We start from the raw sequence: 17,706 nt of genomic DNA, 5'->3' as shown, positions 1-17,706 counted from the left end.
ATGGTCTCTATCTGAGTCTCAGATTCTTTTGGTTCCTCAATGGGGAACTCCTTAGTGGTCAGTGGATGTCCATTGAGGTCTTCCTCACTGGAAATCACTGCCTTTTGACTCTCTCCAGGTTCGGCCATATTGGGTATATTGATGGCCTTGCACTCTCTTTTTGGATTCTCTTCTGTATTGCTTGGGAGAGTACTAGGAGGAGTTTCAATCACTCTTTTACTCAGTTGACCCACTTGTGCCTCCAAATTTCTAACGGAGGACCTTGTTTCAGTCATAAAACTGAGAGTGGTCTTAGATTGATCAGAGACTATGGTTGCTAAGTCAGAGAGGCTCTGCTTAGAATTCTGTCTGTTGCTCAGAAGATTATGGAAAAGGCTTGCTATTGCCAAACCTATTTCTCCCACCATTATTATTATTGAAGCCTTGATTAGGCTTCTACTGATCCTTCCATGAAAAATTAGGATGATTTCTCCATGAAGGAGTATAGGTGTTTCCATATGATTTTCCCATGTAATTCACCTCTTCCATTGCAGGATTCTGAGGGTCATAAGCTTTTTCTTCTGAGGAAGCTTCTTTAGTGCTGCCGGATGCAGCTTGCATTCTAGTCAGATTCTGAGAAATCATATTGACTTGCTGAGTCAATATTTTATTCTGAGCCAATATTGCATTCAGAGTATTAATCTCAAGAACTCCTTTCTTCTGAGTCATCCCATTATTCACAGGATTTCTTTCAGAAGTATACATGAATTGGTTATTTACAACCATTTCAATGAGTTCCTGGGCTTCTACATGCATCTTCTTCAGATGAAGAAATCCACCAGCAAAGTGGTCCAATGACATCTTGGACAATTCAGACAGACCATCATAGAATATACATAAGATGCTCCATTCTGAAAGCATGTCAGAAGGACACCTTCTGATCAATTACTTATATCTTTCCCAAGCTTCATAGAGGGATTCATCTTCCTTCTGTCTGAAGGTTTGGACTTCCACTCTAAGCTTGCTCAACTTTTGAGGTTGAAAGAATTTGGCCAAGAAAGCATTGACCAACTTTTCCCAAGAGTTCAGGCTTTCTTTAGGTTGTGAGTCCGACCATATCCTAGCTCTGTCTCTTACAGCAAAAGGAAAAAGCATGAGTCTGTAGACCTCAGGATTAACCCCATTGGTCTTAACAATGTCACAGATTTGCAAGAATTCAGCTAAGAATTGATGAGGATCTTCTAATGGAAGTCCATGAAACTTGCAATTCTACTGCATTAGAGAAACTAATTGAGGCTTAAGCTCAAAGTTGTTTGCTCCAATTGCAGGAATTGAGATGCTTCTTCCATAGAAGTTAGAAGTTGGTGCAGTAAAGTCACCAAGCATCTTCCTTGTATCTCCACCATTGTTATTGTTTTTGGCTGCCATCTCTACTTCTTTTTTGAAAATTTCTGTAAGGTCCTCTCCATAGTGTTGTGCTTTAGCTTCTCTTAGCTTCCTCTTCAGAGTCCTTTCAGGTTCAGGATCAACTTCAACAAGAATGTTCTTATCCTTGTTCCTGCTCATATGAAAAAGAAGAAGAATCCTTTATGTCACAGTATAGAGATTCCTTTATGTGAGTATAAGAATAGAAGAATAGAAGAATGAGGTACAAGAAGAAATTCGAACACAGAGAGGGAGAGAGGGTTCGAATTATTAATTAAAAGAAAAGAAAAATATTTATGTTTTTATTTTGATTATAAGTTAGAATTCAAAATTATTAAAAGAATTAAAATAAAATTAAAATTTAAAATAATTAGTTAATTAAAAAGAAATTTGAAAAAGTGGTTAGTTAATTTTTGAAATTAATGAGAGAGAAAAGTAGTTAGGTGGTTTTAAAAAAGATAAGAAATAGTAAACTTTTAAAAATTAAAACAAACAAGTCAAGTGGTTAATTGAAAAAGATTTGAAAATAAATTTTGAAAAGATAAGAAGTTAGAAAAAGATTTTGAAATTAAGGTTTGAAAAAGATATGATTGAAATCTATTTTGAAAAATATTTGAAAAAGAAATTTAAAAGGATTTGATTTTGAAAATTAAAGTTGGTGACTTGACTAACAAGAAACTAAAAGATATGATTCTAGAATTTAAAGATTGAACCTTTCTTAACAGGTAAGTAACAAACTTGAAATTTTTTAATCAAAACATTAAATGTTAGCAATAATTTCGAAAATTATGAAATAAAATTAAGAAAAAGATTTTAAAAAATTTATTTTGAAGAATTTTTGAAAAACATGAAAGAAAAATGAAAAAGATTTAATTTTTGAAAAAGATTTGAAAAGATAGAGTTTTTAAATTGAAATGTTGACTTGACTAACAAGAAACAACTAAATTTTAAAAGTTTTGACCAAGTCAACTCAAAATTTCAAAAATTATGAGTAAAATAAGGGAAAGATATTATTTTTGATTTTTTAAATTAATGAAGAAATATTATTTTGTTGGTTTTCTCTCTCTTCATTAAACAACAAAAATGAAACACAACATAAAAATTAAGATCAAAACAATAAATGCATGCAAGAACACTTTGAATGTCAAGATGAACACCAAGAACACTTTGAAGATCATGATGAACATCAAGAACATATTTTTGAAAATTTTTAAGAAAAGAAAGACATGCAAGACACCAAACTTAAAAATTTTTAATGTTTAGACACTATGAATTCAAAAATGCATATGAAAAATAACAAAAAACACAAAACAAGAAAAACTAAAGATCAAACAAGGAAAATCATCAAGAACAACTTGAAGATCAAAGAAGAACATAATGCATGAGTTTTCGAAAATTAAAGAAAAATTAAAACATGCAATTGACACCAAACTTAAAATTTGACATAAGACTCAAACAAGAAACACAAAATTTTTGGTTTTTATGGTTTTATTAATTTTTTGTTGTATTTTTCGAAAATTATTTTGGAAAAAGAGAAATAAGAAATTCAAAATTTTTAATAAGAATTCCAGGATTCGTGCAATGTTAGTCTAAAGCTCCGGTCCAAAAGAATTAGACATGGCCAAATGGCCAGCCAAGCTTTAGCATACAAATACAGACATGTCCTTTCTACAATGGAAAGTGGAAACCTCGGTCCAAAAGATTAGACATGACTTCACAGCTAGCCAGGCTTCAACATATCTCAAGAAACTCTAGAATTCATTCTTAAAAATTCTGAAGAACAAATTTTTTTGTTTTTTGTTTTTTGTTTTTTTGGTTTTTTCGAAAATAAAAATAAAAAGCTTAAAAATAAAATAAAATTACCCAATCTAAGCAACAAGATGAACTGTCAGTTGTCCAAACTCGAACAATCTCCGGCAACGGCGCCAAAAACTTGGTGCACGAAATTATGATTCACACTTTTCACAACTCCGCACAACTAACCAGCAAGTGCACTGGGTCGTCCAAGTAATACCTTACGTGAGTAAAGGTCGATCCCACGGAGATTGTCGGCTTGAAGCAAGCTATGGTCATCTTGTAAATCTCAGTCAGGCGGATTCAAATGGTTATGAGGTTTTGATAATTAAAAGATAAATAAAACATAAAATAAGATAAAGATACTTAAGTAATTCATTGGTGGGAATTTCAGATAAGCATTTGGAGATGCTTTGTTGCTTCTAAACCTCTGCTTCCTATTGTCTTCTTCCAACCATGCGTGCTCCCTTCCATGGCAAGCTATATGATCCTCTCGGATAAAAAATACCAGGTACAATCTCTACACGGCTAATCAACTGTCGGATTTCTCGTCTCGGATGAAAAATACCAAGTACAGCTACCGCACGGCTAATCATTTGTCGGTTCCTGCTAGCGTCGGAATAGGACCCTTGTCCTTTTGCACAATGTCACTGCGCCCAACATTCGCAAGTTTGAAGCTCGTCACAGTCATCCCTTCCCAGATCCTACTCGGAATACCACAGACAAGGTTTAGACTTTCTGGATCTCAGGAATGACTGCCAATTGGTTCTAGCCTCTACCATGAAGATACTAATCTCACAGACTCAGTCCGTGTATTAGAGACCCAAGAGATACGCACTCAAGCTATCGCCCAATGACTACGTTGAGCTCAGATAGAACGGGAGTAGTTGTCAGGCACGCGTTCATAGGTTTGAGAATAATGATGAGTGTCACGGATCATCATATTCTCCATATTAAAGTACGAGTGAGTATCTTAAAATGGAATCAAGCGTGATTAAATAGAGAACAGTAGTAATTGCATTAATTCATGAAGAACAGCAGAGCTCCACACCTTAATCTATGGGGTGTAGAAACTCCACCGTAGAAAATACATAAGTGAAAATAGTCTAGGCATGGCCGTGTGGCCAGCCTCCAAACATGAACAATAGATGATAAAGTCTGTAAAAGATGTTCCAAAGATACGAATACAATAGTAAAAAGTGCTATTTATACTAAACTAGTTACTAGGGATAACAGAAAATGAATAACTAAGTGCAAATAGTGCAGAAATCCACTTCCGGGGTCCACTTGGTGTGTGCTTGGGCTGAGCATTGAGCTTTACACGTGTATAGGCCATTCTTGGAGTTAAACGCCAGCTTGGGTGCCAGTTTGGGTGTTTAACTCCAATTCTGGTGCCAGTTCTGGCGTTTTACGCCAGAAAGTTTTAGGCTGGCTTTTAGTGCCAGTTTGGGCCATCAAATCTCGGGAAAAGTATGGACTATTATATATTTCTGGAAAGCCCAAGATGTCTACTTTTCAATACAATTGAGATCTTTCCAATTGGGCTTCTATAACTCCATAAAATCCACTTCGAGTGCAGGAGGGTCAGAATCCAATAACATCTGCAGTCCTTTTTCAGCCTCTGAATCAGATTTTTGCTCAGGTCCCTCAATTTCAGCCAGAAAATACCTGAAATTATAGAAAAATATACAAACTCATAGTAAAGTCCAGAAATATGATTTTTGCATAAAAACTAAGAAAAATATAATAAAAAGTAACTAAAATATACTAAAAACTATGTAAAAATAATGTAAAAAAGGGTATAAATTATCCGCTCATCAATTGCCTCATGTAAGTGTGGTTCTGTTTCTTTACATGGTATTTCCGCTCAGACCAAACTATCATATTAGTCAAGATCACTCAACTTGTCATTGTTTTCTAAGATTAGCAACATATGTACGTGTGACAATCCTCTTTTTTGAAACTCGGTGACATAAATATAACTTTTCACCTTTTTCAATACACCTTTGGTAATATCATCCTGATTTAATTGTTCGAACTTGGCTCTGAAAATCCTAGTTGTTAAATCCAGACGATCATGTGGAGTTTGAGTAGGACTGAGTTTCGAAGCTTTTTCTGACCATGATGGATTGCATGTCATAGTTAGAAAAATATCTGGTTTGCCTTCTTTAAGAACAATAGCCATTCCATCCTCGTACCATTGAGTCATGTCTCGACGACTGCTCACGAACGACGATGGTAATATTGTTCTTCTGCCAACATTTTCTAAAACCAATTTTAGAGAAAAGTATTATTAGTTTTAAAGTTTAAATTCAAGAACACGTAATGATCAATCATGTGGCCATTAAATTGAATAATTACCAGTATTGTTCTCTCATGTGTGCAAAGCATCTTGTAAGCCTTGATACAGTTCAGCTCAAAGTTCCTTTTGTCTTTGTCGAATCCATCTTAACTTGCCTGTTTCCATTTTCACATAGTTGTCAACATCATATTGTTGAAGAAGTCGCCCCACTTGCAAAACTGTTGAGTGATCATCGGGGCGGATCTATGAATATTGAGGATTATAGAAAATTGTTAGAAATTGTGAAATGATGTATTAGTACAAACTATCATCTACGAAAGTCTATAAATGATATAGCAAATATAGAAGTTTGTACATGGAGCATATACCTATAATATGTCCGGCATGATACTTTGTTTCCACGTTGAGTTCGAGTATTTATATCCCATCCATGGGTTCCAAATGGAAAAAGAAGAGGATACTGTAGTGGATCGTAATAGCCAACTCCTGAATCCTTCAGAGGCTACCAGTATGAGTTTGAACCTTGATATCTCGTCCGCGCACCATTGTTTCAATGTCATCACCGACTATTATGGCTGCTACTTGTGAAGCAGTTGGGAGACTGTATTGTGGTTGATTAGCAGGTCGCTCTCTAATCACCAAACTACACTCTTGCACATCTAGTCGTTGTGCAAGCTGGCGGAATACATGTATAAAAGAATTATATCGGTGCAACAATTGTTGCAGCTTCAAAACCAAACTTTCATGCAGTTGTGTGTTGTCTAGCATCCTAATTTGTAACTCATGCGCAGTATCGTATATATACAATTGCAAAAAGCGTGGGTGCGCCCCTTGATCCGGATGAAATCTTCCTATACTATGGTACATTGATCCTTGAGCACGGAATGTATATATACCATGACTTGATGTAGCTAATTGTTCGTCTATGTGTACACCGCACGAAGTGAATGAAAAAACATGATTGTAACCATGAATGTGTTTCCTGAAATGGTTTCCTTCTACAGAAGGGTCTAAGAAGATTTCAAGTAATTCTTGAGGAGCATTTACTTTGGGCAAAGATACTTTTCCTCCATTGCAACACATGTCAAATGTTTCATGGTGAAACAGATGTGCATTACAGTGTGTACATGTCTTTGTAGTAGGTAGTGTAGTTTGAAGCACTGTTGTATTCTCTTGAAAATTTCGAGCACAATTGTGGAATGTTCGAACATGGTGTCTAATTTCTGCACTCGCATAGGAATATTAAAATATTATGTTATATATTTCTTTTCCTACATGTGCCAATAATTGTATGGTTAGGTACTCGGGTAGAATTCATTAATTATTTCATATTATTTTAGATAGTGAAATCAAGAGTGAACAAAGAATATGTATACAACTTCTCAATTGAGGTTTGTTTTTTGAAAAATAAACGTAATTTTTAAAGATGTAGTGTCTTTTTCTAGATTTTTTTGTTGCCAAAACTCATATAGGATTGTGAAAGTTTGAAGTTCTAGGTAATATATGAGGTTAAATATATATTTAATAGAACAAATTTTTATTTTGAGTTATACTGAAATATACAAAGAATATTTTTAAAATGATATAATTCTATTGTGTTTTTATTTGCTATTCAATTTTATGAATATTTTGAATGTCGCCCAATAAGTTGTAATAATTTTAATTATATTTTTTAAAATTATTATGATAAATTCACGATACAATAAAAATTGCATAAATATTTTTTATGGTTAACATGCGTGGTGTACTTTTATTTTGTTATTTTTGTTGGTGTTTATGTTAATAATATTTCCTACATTATTAAATTTTAATTTGATAATCTTTTTATCATTAAGGGTTTATTCCCTAGTTAATGTTAAAATTTATTTTTCATCACTAAATGATATTATGTGTCTTATAGTTTTTGCTATTGGATAATAATTGTAGTAGCATTTTTTTAGTTAGTACTTAAATTAGTGATTCATTCAAAAATTTTTCTTATAACTCATAAGAATGTATACACCGTTATCTATGTTTTTAATTTGAGGTCTACATTATTTAGTTACCTATTGACTTGTAACTTTTAATATAATATTTAGTTTTTTTATTTTAAGAAATTAGAACACATTATGCCATTAGTAAATTTCACTATTTATTAACTTCTTAATTTGTTAATGACCTTATAATAAAAAGGACCCATATAATTTGTTATTTTTGTGTTTAAATTATATTTTTTTTTTGTTCAGTTTTTCTCCTTAATTTTAAAGGATATATGTTGTTACGAAAATTTTATTATAAAATTATTCTTATTATTATTAGTTTCATGAATGTATCACCTATTTTAATGTTTTATTTGTTAAGTATTTATTTTAAAATTTTTTATTAAATTCAGAATTTTGTTTACAATACATAGTAAGCATAATTTAAAGAGAAATACAGATAATAAACATAATAAAAACTCATTTGTTATTATGATAACTAATAAGCATAATAATACAATAAGTTTAACTAAACACATTTTTTATAGTAATGTATATTAATAAAACTTTATATTTATTCAATATAATAAATGTTTTAAATGATTATTATACAACGATGATAAAATATTAGAAATATAAATAGAGTACTCACCATTTATATTTGCATGGCTTGTAGTATTGTTTATAGTTGGTTCATAAAAAGCAATTGGTTGAGGAATTGAATTAGTAGTAGCAATGGTGTCTCGACGTATACCTATATTTAAAAAAAATACAAATTTTATATGTTATATACTTTTTTGAAAAAATAAAAGATTAGCGCTTAGCAATAAAATAAAGCGTGTTAATTAAGTTGGTTAATTTTGTTAATATTCTACGTTAAGAAGATTTAATGTGCAGACAAAATAACTTATATCGATGTGTTTACATATTTAAAGCATATAAAGATACTAATCAAGGGATCTATTACTTGGACCAGCTCCGTTACCATGTATTTTCGTACCTATATTTTTAAAGAGCAATATAGAAAATAAGCATAAGTTAAACTAATAAGAGAAGAATTAGTTATCATAATATTAGTTAACTTTGATTGCGTGAAACAAAATATCGGTAACTTTTAATTATTTTAAAATTAATAAAAAATTAGTGCTTAGCAATAAAATAAAGCGTGTTAATTAAGTTGGTTAATTTTGTTAATATTATACGTTAAGAAGATTTAATGTGCAGACAAAATAACTTATATCGATGTGTTTATATATTTAAAGCATATAAAGATACTAACCAGGGGATCTATTACTTGGACCAACTCCGTTACCATGTATTTCCGTACCTATATTTTTAAAGAGCAATATGAAAAATAAGCATAAATTAAACTCATAAGAGAAGAATTAGTTATCATAATATTAGTTAACTTTGATTGCGTGAAACAAAATATCGGTAACTTTAATTATTTTAAAATTGATCTATATTTCTTTATTATAATACAAATAATTTTTTCTATGCTTCTATTATATTTTTTTATAGTATTTTTTTAAAGGTTTGAATTTCGTCCGTTAATGTTTGAGATATTTTAATTTATTTTTTTAATTTGTTACCATAAATTGATGATATAATGAGTATTTCATCAATTAAGATAATTAAGAGTATAAAAATATGTTTTAAAAAAATTATTTGTTATACTGTAATGTATTCTTATTTTTTTGTGTTTATGTTGATAATAAAAGGAATTAAGCTTTATAATAAAAAGAATTAATCTTTATTTATGCCGTGTTTTTTTAATTATAGGGAGATAAAAAATAATAACTCTTGTAATTTTTTTAACCGTCATATTTGTATGTAAGTGAGATATATTCTAATTTTATTTTTAATTTTTTAAAAATATATATCATTACCAAAGTTCTAAAATATGAGAACATAAAGAATTTTTAAAAAATTAAATTAAAGTGTTGTTAAAAAATTTAATGTTACATTGATTTATTACTTTAATATATAAATTTTATTTTTGATTATAAAATCATTATGATAAACTTTAATATAAGAGTATTTTTTGTCGTTAGTCTTACATGACATTGTTTTTTTATTTTTTTAATATAAATATAAATATATAAATATTATATATCACGTTATATATTATATTGTAGAATGAAAATAAAATATTAAAAAATATTATTATTATTATTTTGACCATTAATTTTTTTTTAAATTATCTTTATCGATAAATGATGTCTGAAAAAGTTGGATACCAAATTTTTAATGTTAATTTTATAATTTCATATATGATTGATATATTGTTTGATTAAGAAAGACACTGTAGTGTATGTATAATTATAATTTCGTGATATATATAAAACAAATCATGTATAGTAATATTAATTTGATTAATTTTGTTACAAAATATCAATGATAGAATAGCAACCAATTATGTTATTTTGATTTCTATTACTTGTGGCAATTCTATTGTCATGCGCTTCCATTCCTGTATTTTTTAAAAGTAAAATATAATTATTAAGAACTAGTTCAATTCATAACAAAGAAATTTAAATTTAGTTATCGTGTTACCTGTAACAAATTGATGATAGGTGGTAGCTCTGGCCATTTGTCTAATTGTGGTCAATCTGGATACCCCTATGTTTGTAGTTAATCGGGTACCTCCACCCGTGTTTGGTTACTCCTATGATAGGTGTTGTTGTCTTTGTTCTTCGTTCATGTTCTGTCTTCTTCGCCTAGCATAATCTGTCCAAGTGGGTCAACGTTGACGTGACGGTTGATTTCGTGAAGTTTTCATTTCTATTTGTCAGAAAGAAAGCAATAATATGAAGAGAAGAAAAATATTTGCGAGACCAAGATTGAAAGGAAAAGAGTAATTTAATTCTCTTCAAGGTTAAGTATGACTAAATGTGGAATAGTTTTTGATTGAAAGTGAGTGTGTAAGTTTTTAAATTGAGTATGTAGTACTAGCAGGTTTTTTCCATTTTAAAATATTCCATGGGTTGATAGTGAATCAATTTGATACTTTGTTGTGGGAAAAATTCTTTTTTTGATAAAAAAAATAAAAAATATAGAGGGCATAGTAACAGGTTGTTATATTAAATCCAGTGTTTAACAGAAAAATAAATAGGGGTAAAATAATAAAAAAAATTGGATACCAAATTTTCTTATTCTCATTATACATTGGTATAGTTCATTATATATTGGTATAGTCCATTATATATTGGTATAGATTTGATTAATGGGTACACTTTTATATGTAATTTTTTAAAAAAAAACATAAATATTAGACATAAAAAATATGAAAATCATTTATTGTAGATTTAATTATTTCCATCATTTTAGTTAATAATAATAATGATTTATTTTTCTTTATAATTTAAATACTAATATACTATTATCCCATTGAAATAACTATTAATAAAATAATTATATTTTATATACTATCAGTTATTGTACTATAATGATATATAAATCACTTATATACTATTGTATTATGGGCTATTATGTATGAAAAATACTAATAAAAAAAATAAATAATTAATATTTTGTTGACGTAATTTTATTTATATCATTATTATCATTATAGTATAACGTTATTTATATTAATTATTTATAGTTTAATAAAATTTAAAAAATATTATAAAAAATTAAAGATAAAAATATAACTAATAAATTTAATTTTAAAATATCATGTATCGTGAGTATGTAGTGTCAGTTTTTTTTATTAGGAGTGGTTCAATTTTTAAATTCTGTCATGGGTAAATCTATTTTTTAATAAAAAAAAAGCAAAAGAGGAAGAAAGAATTGGATACTAAACTTGTGTATTCCCATTATATATTGGTATAGATATAGTATAACGTTATTTATATTTTAATAAATTTTAAAAAATATCATAAAAAATTAAAGATAAAAATATAACTAATAAATTTAATTTCAAAATATTATGTATCGTGAGTACGTAGTGTCAGTTTTCTTTATTAAAAATGGTTCAATTTTTAAATTCTGTCATGGCTAAACCCACTTTTTAATAAAAAAAAAAAAACAAAAACAAAAGAAGAAGAAAAAATTGGATATTAAACGTGTGTAATCCCATTATATATTGGTATAAATAAGAGTGCCACGTCAACATATATATAATCTCTAATGAAATTAGACTATCCAGTATCAAATGTAACAATTAATTCAGGATCATCACTTGTTGGCAGAGCATGCTTTCAATAATTAATAATTTTCATATCTACAAAAAGCACCTTTAGTAGTTGTTTTGATATGAAAAAAATATTTTAAATTTTTTTTATGAAGAATGCATAAGAAAACATGAAAGCGTACAATTTTATTAGCAATAAATAATAATTTCCATTTATTTGAATCATCTTAATTTTTAAATAGATTAATTTATTATTTTTATTTAGTCTCTATTTATTATAAATTTATTATATATTTATACATAATATAGTTATTCTATATTATTATTATTATTATTATTATTATTATTATTATTATTATTATTTAAACATTACTTCTCATTGATATATTGTAATTCGTTTGATACAAAATGAGTTTAAACATAATTTTTTTATGTATAATATACTAATATATACTAATTAACTAACAGTTTTGAGAGTTACTTGAAATTGGATTGTTTTTGGGCCTGAACGTGAGGTTTAAACTTCTTCTGAAGGAGAGTCCGACTTCTATTTGTGCCGAGGTACTACCATTTGAATTCTTTGTGAGGAGGTGGGAGATGATACTTGTAAGAAACTTTGATGCTTAAGTTAGGAAGGGTTTTAGCATATTTTTTAGTAGATTGAATCCTGGATATATGTGAGGATGTTAGTGTATTTATAATAGAATAGATAATCACCTTTTAGTATAGTTTCACCTTTGATGGTGGATAACCGTTCTCTTTTTCTGAAAAGTTGTTAAGATCTCTTTTCTAGATGAATGGGAGATATCTTAAGATTTAGTTACTTATCTAGATAAATAGGGCTGAACTGCTATTGTCGCGCCCGACCTCTGTGAGGTCGGGTAAGTGTAGATAAGACCAGCTCTCTCGAGTAGACTTTGATTCATTTTGGGCCTGACTATATTTTTGAGACAGAATATGAACACTAACAATATATATATATATATATATATATATATATATATATATATATATATATATTAGTTTAAAAAAAAATTAGAGGGATCATGACCACTGTAGGCCCATAGATCTGCCACTGATCTTCACCTTCTCTTCTCCTTTTTTAACCTGTAATCACATCGACGTTAACGGTTTACTCTAGATCCCACTATGGCTTCCCTTATAATATTTAAATGTGCGTTGTCTATATTTTTATTATATCGACACTTGTAAATTTATTATTATATAAAAATAGGCACCTAATTAAATAAATTTACCAAAACTTTTATGTGCTACAACAATTTTTTTAACCATCATATAACACGTGTAGCACATTAGAACTTCTCACATAATCGCATTCTTACTCTAAAATTATTATTCATTTTTTATATTTCTTGGTTTTTTTTTTTCTCTTCACTTTTCCATGGATTTAGAATACGAATTTGATATTGTTCATCTTCTTTAGAGATTGAAGACTCTCTTCTCATGTTTAGTTTTTTTTTTCAAAAAAAAAAAAAGATAAAAAATCAAAGAAAATAGGAAATGGATTAATTTCCTCAAATTTTTTCAAACAGAAATGCTTATTAGCAAAATAAATATTAATATGCAGACTGTATATCAAATAAATATGATTTTTATGGAAAAGCATTCATAATTTATTAGACAAAACAAAAATGACTCATGCTTTTTGCAATAATAAACATATATGTAACCATGCAATTAAACAATTCTAAACATAACAAGTTAAGCATTACTCAAAATATATTTTTACTTTATATCAAATTATCTCTGTCATACTTAATTATGTGATTTAATAAAAATACTGCTCATACTAATTTTATATCTGTTAAGGTCTAATTCTATATTTGGATTTATTAGGACAATAATTTCTTAACTATAGATTATTTTCTGACTAAAACCTACGACATATTTAAGATCTATTCCCTATACCGCCATAATAATAAGTCGCCATAGTCATAAAAATTTAATGTCTTGGAATTTAGGGTTGCACTTTTAGATTAGACATACTCCTTTTGAGTTCGTCAACTTTAGTTTATTTATTATTATTTTCTTTTTCTCATCACACTCGCTTTTTTCAAAAGGAATATTTATATTAACTAGATAGGTCCAAGATATCTAGTGGACCAAATTATAAATTTTTACTAGTCTAAAACCCGCGTTATGCCCGAGCCAAATATTAATTCAATGTCAAAATTATTAGCTAGTATATATTGATTGATACTAATAGTTATTATTTTTTCTTTGAAAATTTGTTTGTGCATAAAAACTTGTTGTATAGGATAAAATATTATTTCATCCTCTATTTTCGATAGCGCAGATAATCTTTTGTTAAGTCTACTACTATTTCATATTAGTGAATTCCACTTATATATAGAAAAGATATTATGTATGTATATTTAAATAAAATTTGTAACACTATGTTACTGTCATGCATAAAAAAATATTAAATAATTAATACAAATGATTTTTATTGTAATCACATAAGCAACGCTTAATAACTATGTACGTTCAATTATATATTTAGATACAAATCTAACTAATTCGGTTTTTGATAAATTATGTTATTAAGTAGTCAAATAACAATTATGAAAATTACATTGATAAGTATGCTATTAAGTAATCAAATATTCAATTGATTTTTTTAAAAAAATCCATTTTCAATATTCAAATTTAAGATTGGCTAATAAATGTATAATTCTATTTTAAAGTACATCATAATATTATTTATTTTCAACGTTCAAAGTTAGTATGATGAGAGATACCGAAAAAAAAAGTAAACCAAGTGTCACGATTTTTTTTTAATTAACTTCAGTAAGCATTAATTTCTTTGTTCAGATTAAATTTCAATTATTGTTTACAAATTTCCTACTTTCATTATTACAACAACCTAAGGAATCAAGTGAAAGGTACGAGGATGTTACTTTCACTAAAATTTTTTTACAACTTCATCATTTACACGACTATAATAACTCAGTCTACAAATCGAATATGTTACTTTTTGAAGTTCTGACTTTGAAAAGAGGTAGCAAAGAAATTCGATTGATTTTTCAAATTCTCCTCCATCTAAAAGGAAATGGCACAATGATATGAAAAACATAAAAAAAAAATCATAATTCAAACCAATGATTGATTATGCATGATAAACAAATAACAATAAGAATATTTATGATATACAACATGACATACATATATGTAGTACAAACTATTATAGTGGTATTAGAAGTAGGACCAGTAGCGACTTTTATTTTTTATGTTTTATGTTTTATCTCTTTTCCCACAAAAAATTATTTGTCGGTTATTTTCCATTCTTACATATTCAATAAGATTCTTTAGTAATTTTAATTAACCTATTTGTTATTTGGATTTTATCCATCCCTTTCATGCTTATACAATGCTACTCTTTATTTTATTTTAAAAATAATAAATGTCCTCTCCTACTTTGATTGACCATATAGTCCATAGTATAACATTTAGAAATTCAAACCGAAAAAGTTTTTGAAAAGACAGAAAAAGTTTGGTATATCACAAGTAATGAAAAATCTAACCATATCTTCTAGAGGATACAGTAAATGTCAATATAGAAAAAGTTTGTTCACTCTGATATAATTTAGGTGTAACACCTTATAACCCTAAGTCTTACCTCTAGCCGTAAAGCAAAGAGCGACAAAGTGGCACGACAGTTCTAAAGATCATACAATAATATATATATATATATATATATATATATATATATATATATATATATATATATATATATATATATATATACACACACACACACACACACAGACACACAGACACACACACACGCACGCACGCACACACGCACGCACACACACAGCAGGTAAATCGATTAATAATTAGGCATATAAGTCATTTAGGCATAACTCAATTAATCAAAGAAAGCAAGCATATAGAAAATGCATATGATGAATGCCTATCCTATTTGGCTCGTGATATCACTTGTCGGTTCAAATTGCTAACCCGACACATTCTTTCGAATATCGTCTTTCTGCCGCATCCCTGGGATATAGTGCCCAGCTTACTGGGTGCACCCCTGGGATATAGTGCTCGACTCACTTTTATGCGCTCCCTGGGATATAGTGCTTGACTCACTCTCAACCTTGGGATATAATGCCTAACTCATTCTTATGGCAAGAAAGGTTATGTGAATGGGATACTACCTCAGCCCTCACATCTGAACTTAGGTGGGAGACTACCATAGCCCCTACGCCGGCACCGCTACCTCGATAAGTGGGATTAAACCATCATCCTTGCCAAGCGCATAGCGACTTACCAATCAATGCATATCATAATTATCATTCAGTGACCACTGCTCGTACTCAACAAATTTATCAACCTCGATCTTCCATAATTTCTTATCAACTTTTATTTTTTCAACTCATCATGATCACCCTCATTTCTCAAGTTCTTTCAAGTTCATAAACCATTTAAATAAGATATTTCTCAACCTCATTCATTTCTCAATTTTTCTTCAATGAAATACTCCACAAATCTAAATCATCGGCTCTAAGCTCATCATTCAAAATACTTATTTTTGTCCACCCAATACAATCTCACTTGTCCCAAAGCCTAATCAATAAATAGGGGATCTCAACCAATAATTAAAAAGGTTTAGAAAGCTAGAGGAGTGCTTAAAAACTCAGAAATCACATTTTTAGCAAAATAGCGTCATGCGTATACATGCCCGTTTCCGCATACGCATGAGTGTAAAATCAACAAAGTTGCGTCCGTGAGCTACGCCTGCGTACGTGAGCGCTTGAAACAAAAACGGGGTCTCGCATACGCACGCCAATGGTCGCACACGCATGGGTGTAAAATTTTCATTTTGCGTACGCATGTCAGGGTCGCATATGCATGAGTGTTGGGCAGAGGTGCATCCTCGCGTACGCACTTTGTTTAGCGTACGCATGCCTCTAATATTTCATAAAAAGCTGTTTTGTTGCAGAATTCAGTTTTTTATACGAAACTTCTAATGTGCATAACTTTTTCGTTAAAAATTATTTTTCACTCATTTTTCAAATGGCATAAACTTCACGGACCTAATTTCTCATTCAAAACAAGTTTCATTAAATTTGAAATTTCAGAAGCCAAGTTATGGCCCGCTGAAGTTCATCAAAAATAGGTTTTTACAAAAACTTGTAAAATCCTGTAGTTTTCTAAACACTGAAACCAAAACCAAACCAACCATATCCCACTCAATGCCAAGACAAACCTCTGTCATTCCTAAAGAATTTAAATACCTAAACCATTCTAATTTCAACAACGCATTAAACACTAATTTCAACAATTATTAATCCATCACATTCGTTATTCATCAATATATCATTATCAAACTGAAAATTCTCATCATTTATTATCAACGTCAATACTCATCATTAATTGTCATCAGCATCAAAATCATCATCAATTATTATCAACATCAATAATCATCATCAACTTCATATCACCACAACAAACTCAACAACAATTAACCAATTCATGCAATTCATTCAATTCAATCTTATCTTAAGGTCCACTAGCCTAAGTTGCCCACAACATTACATATTATTTAAAGGAAATCGAAACCATACATTGGCCAATTTTTTCCCAAGTACAAAATCACCAAATTGATCCTGAAACAAGTTCAACAATGCTCAACCACCAAAATCAACTCCAAGCAATCCAAATCACCAATATATCATCTCCAATCAACATGTATGTACTCTAATATCATACAATACACCCAAATTAACACTAAGATTCACAAATACATCAAATCACAAGGATTTCAATGTGACTTACCTCATCCAATGGTATTTGGGACAAAACCCAATAATTTTTCAATATTAGTTGGTACCTCAACAACCAAAATCACAAAATTACCTCAACAACTAAGCCCAAAAATTTAAAATCTATTAGGACAGAGAAATGGATAAGAAATTAAAAGTTTCTTACCCATTTGTTTGGCTAGAAATGAAGAGATCGCCGAGAGTTTTGTGTGGCCGCAAATGACACGCAAATCGGAGCTCTGGAATACAAGTTATGATCGAAACAAGGTTAGGGTGAATAGTAAACCCTCTCTTCTCTCTTCTCTTCCACAGTTCCACCAT

The 17,706-nt window shown here is 29.5% G+C and overlaps 1 protein-coding gene and 1 non-coding gene across 2 annotated transcripts; one reads left to right on the top strand and one right to left on the bottom strand.

Moving 5' to 3' along the window:
* The first annotated feature begins 894 nt into the window (after positions 1-894).
* On the top strand, positions 895-1,002 carry LOC148550970 (small nucleolar RNA R71). The gene has a single exon (XR_015893679.1). It is a non-coding gene; the product is annotated as a small nucleolar RNA R71 (small nucleolar RNA).
* Positions 1,003-5,083: 4,081 nt separating this feature from the next.
* On the bottom strand, positions 5,084-10,051 carry LOC148550969 (uncharacterized). The gene is made up of 7 exons (XM_088494684.1): positions 10,015-10,051; positions 9,899-9,931; positions 8,738-8,785; positions 8,111-8,212; positions 6,044-6,723; positions 5,656-5,743; positions 5,084-5,463 (listed from the first exon to the last, which is right to left on the bottom strand). Exons 1-7 carry the CDS (start codon positions 10,049-10,051, stop codon positions 5,084-5,086), a joined length of 1,368 nt encoding a protein of 455 aa, XP_088350810.1.
* Between the last annotated feature and the right edge of the window lie 7,655 nt (positions 10,052-17,706).

This window comes from Arachis ipaensis, chromosome B7 (assembly GCF_059453495.1).
Source record: "Arachis ipaensis isolate K30076 ecotype BB chromosome B7, ASM5945349v1, whole genome shotgun sequence".
NCBI lineage: Eukaryota > Viridiplantae > Streptophyta > Magnoliopsida > Fabales > Fabaceae > Arachis > Arachis ipaensis.
This window is presented reverse-complemented; position numbering and strand designations above follow the sequence as displayed.

Bases quoted from the DNA above. Each gene is read 5' to 3' on its own strand.
- LOC148550969 (XM_088494684.1), bottom strand. From the start codon at position 10,051: ATGGCCAGAGCTACCACCTATCATCAATTTGTTACAG. The intron at 9,932-10,014 runs GTAACACGATAA...TAAAAAATACAG, and splicing joins CTATCATCAATTTGTTACAG to GAATGGAAGCGCATGACAAT. The intron at 8,213-8,737 runs GTTAGTATCTTT...TTTTAAATATAG, and splicing joins TCCAAGTAATAGATCCCCTG to GTATACGTCGAGACACCATT.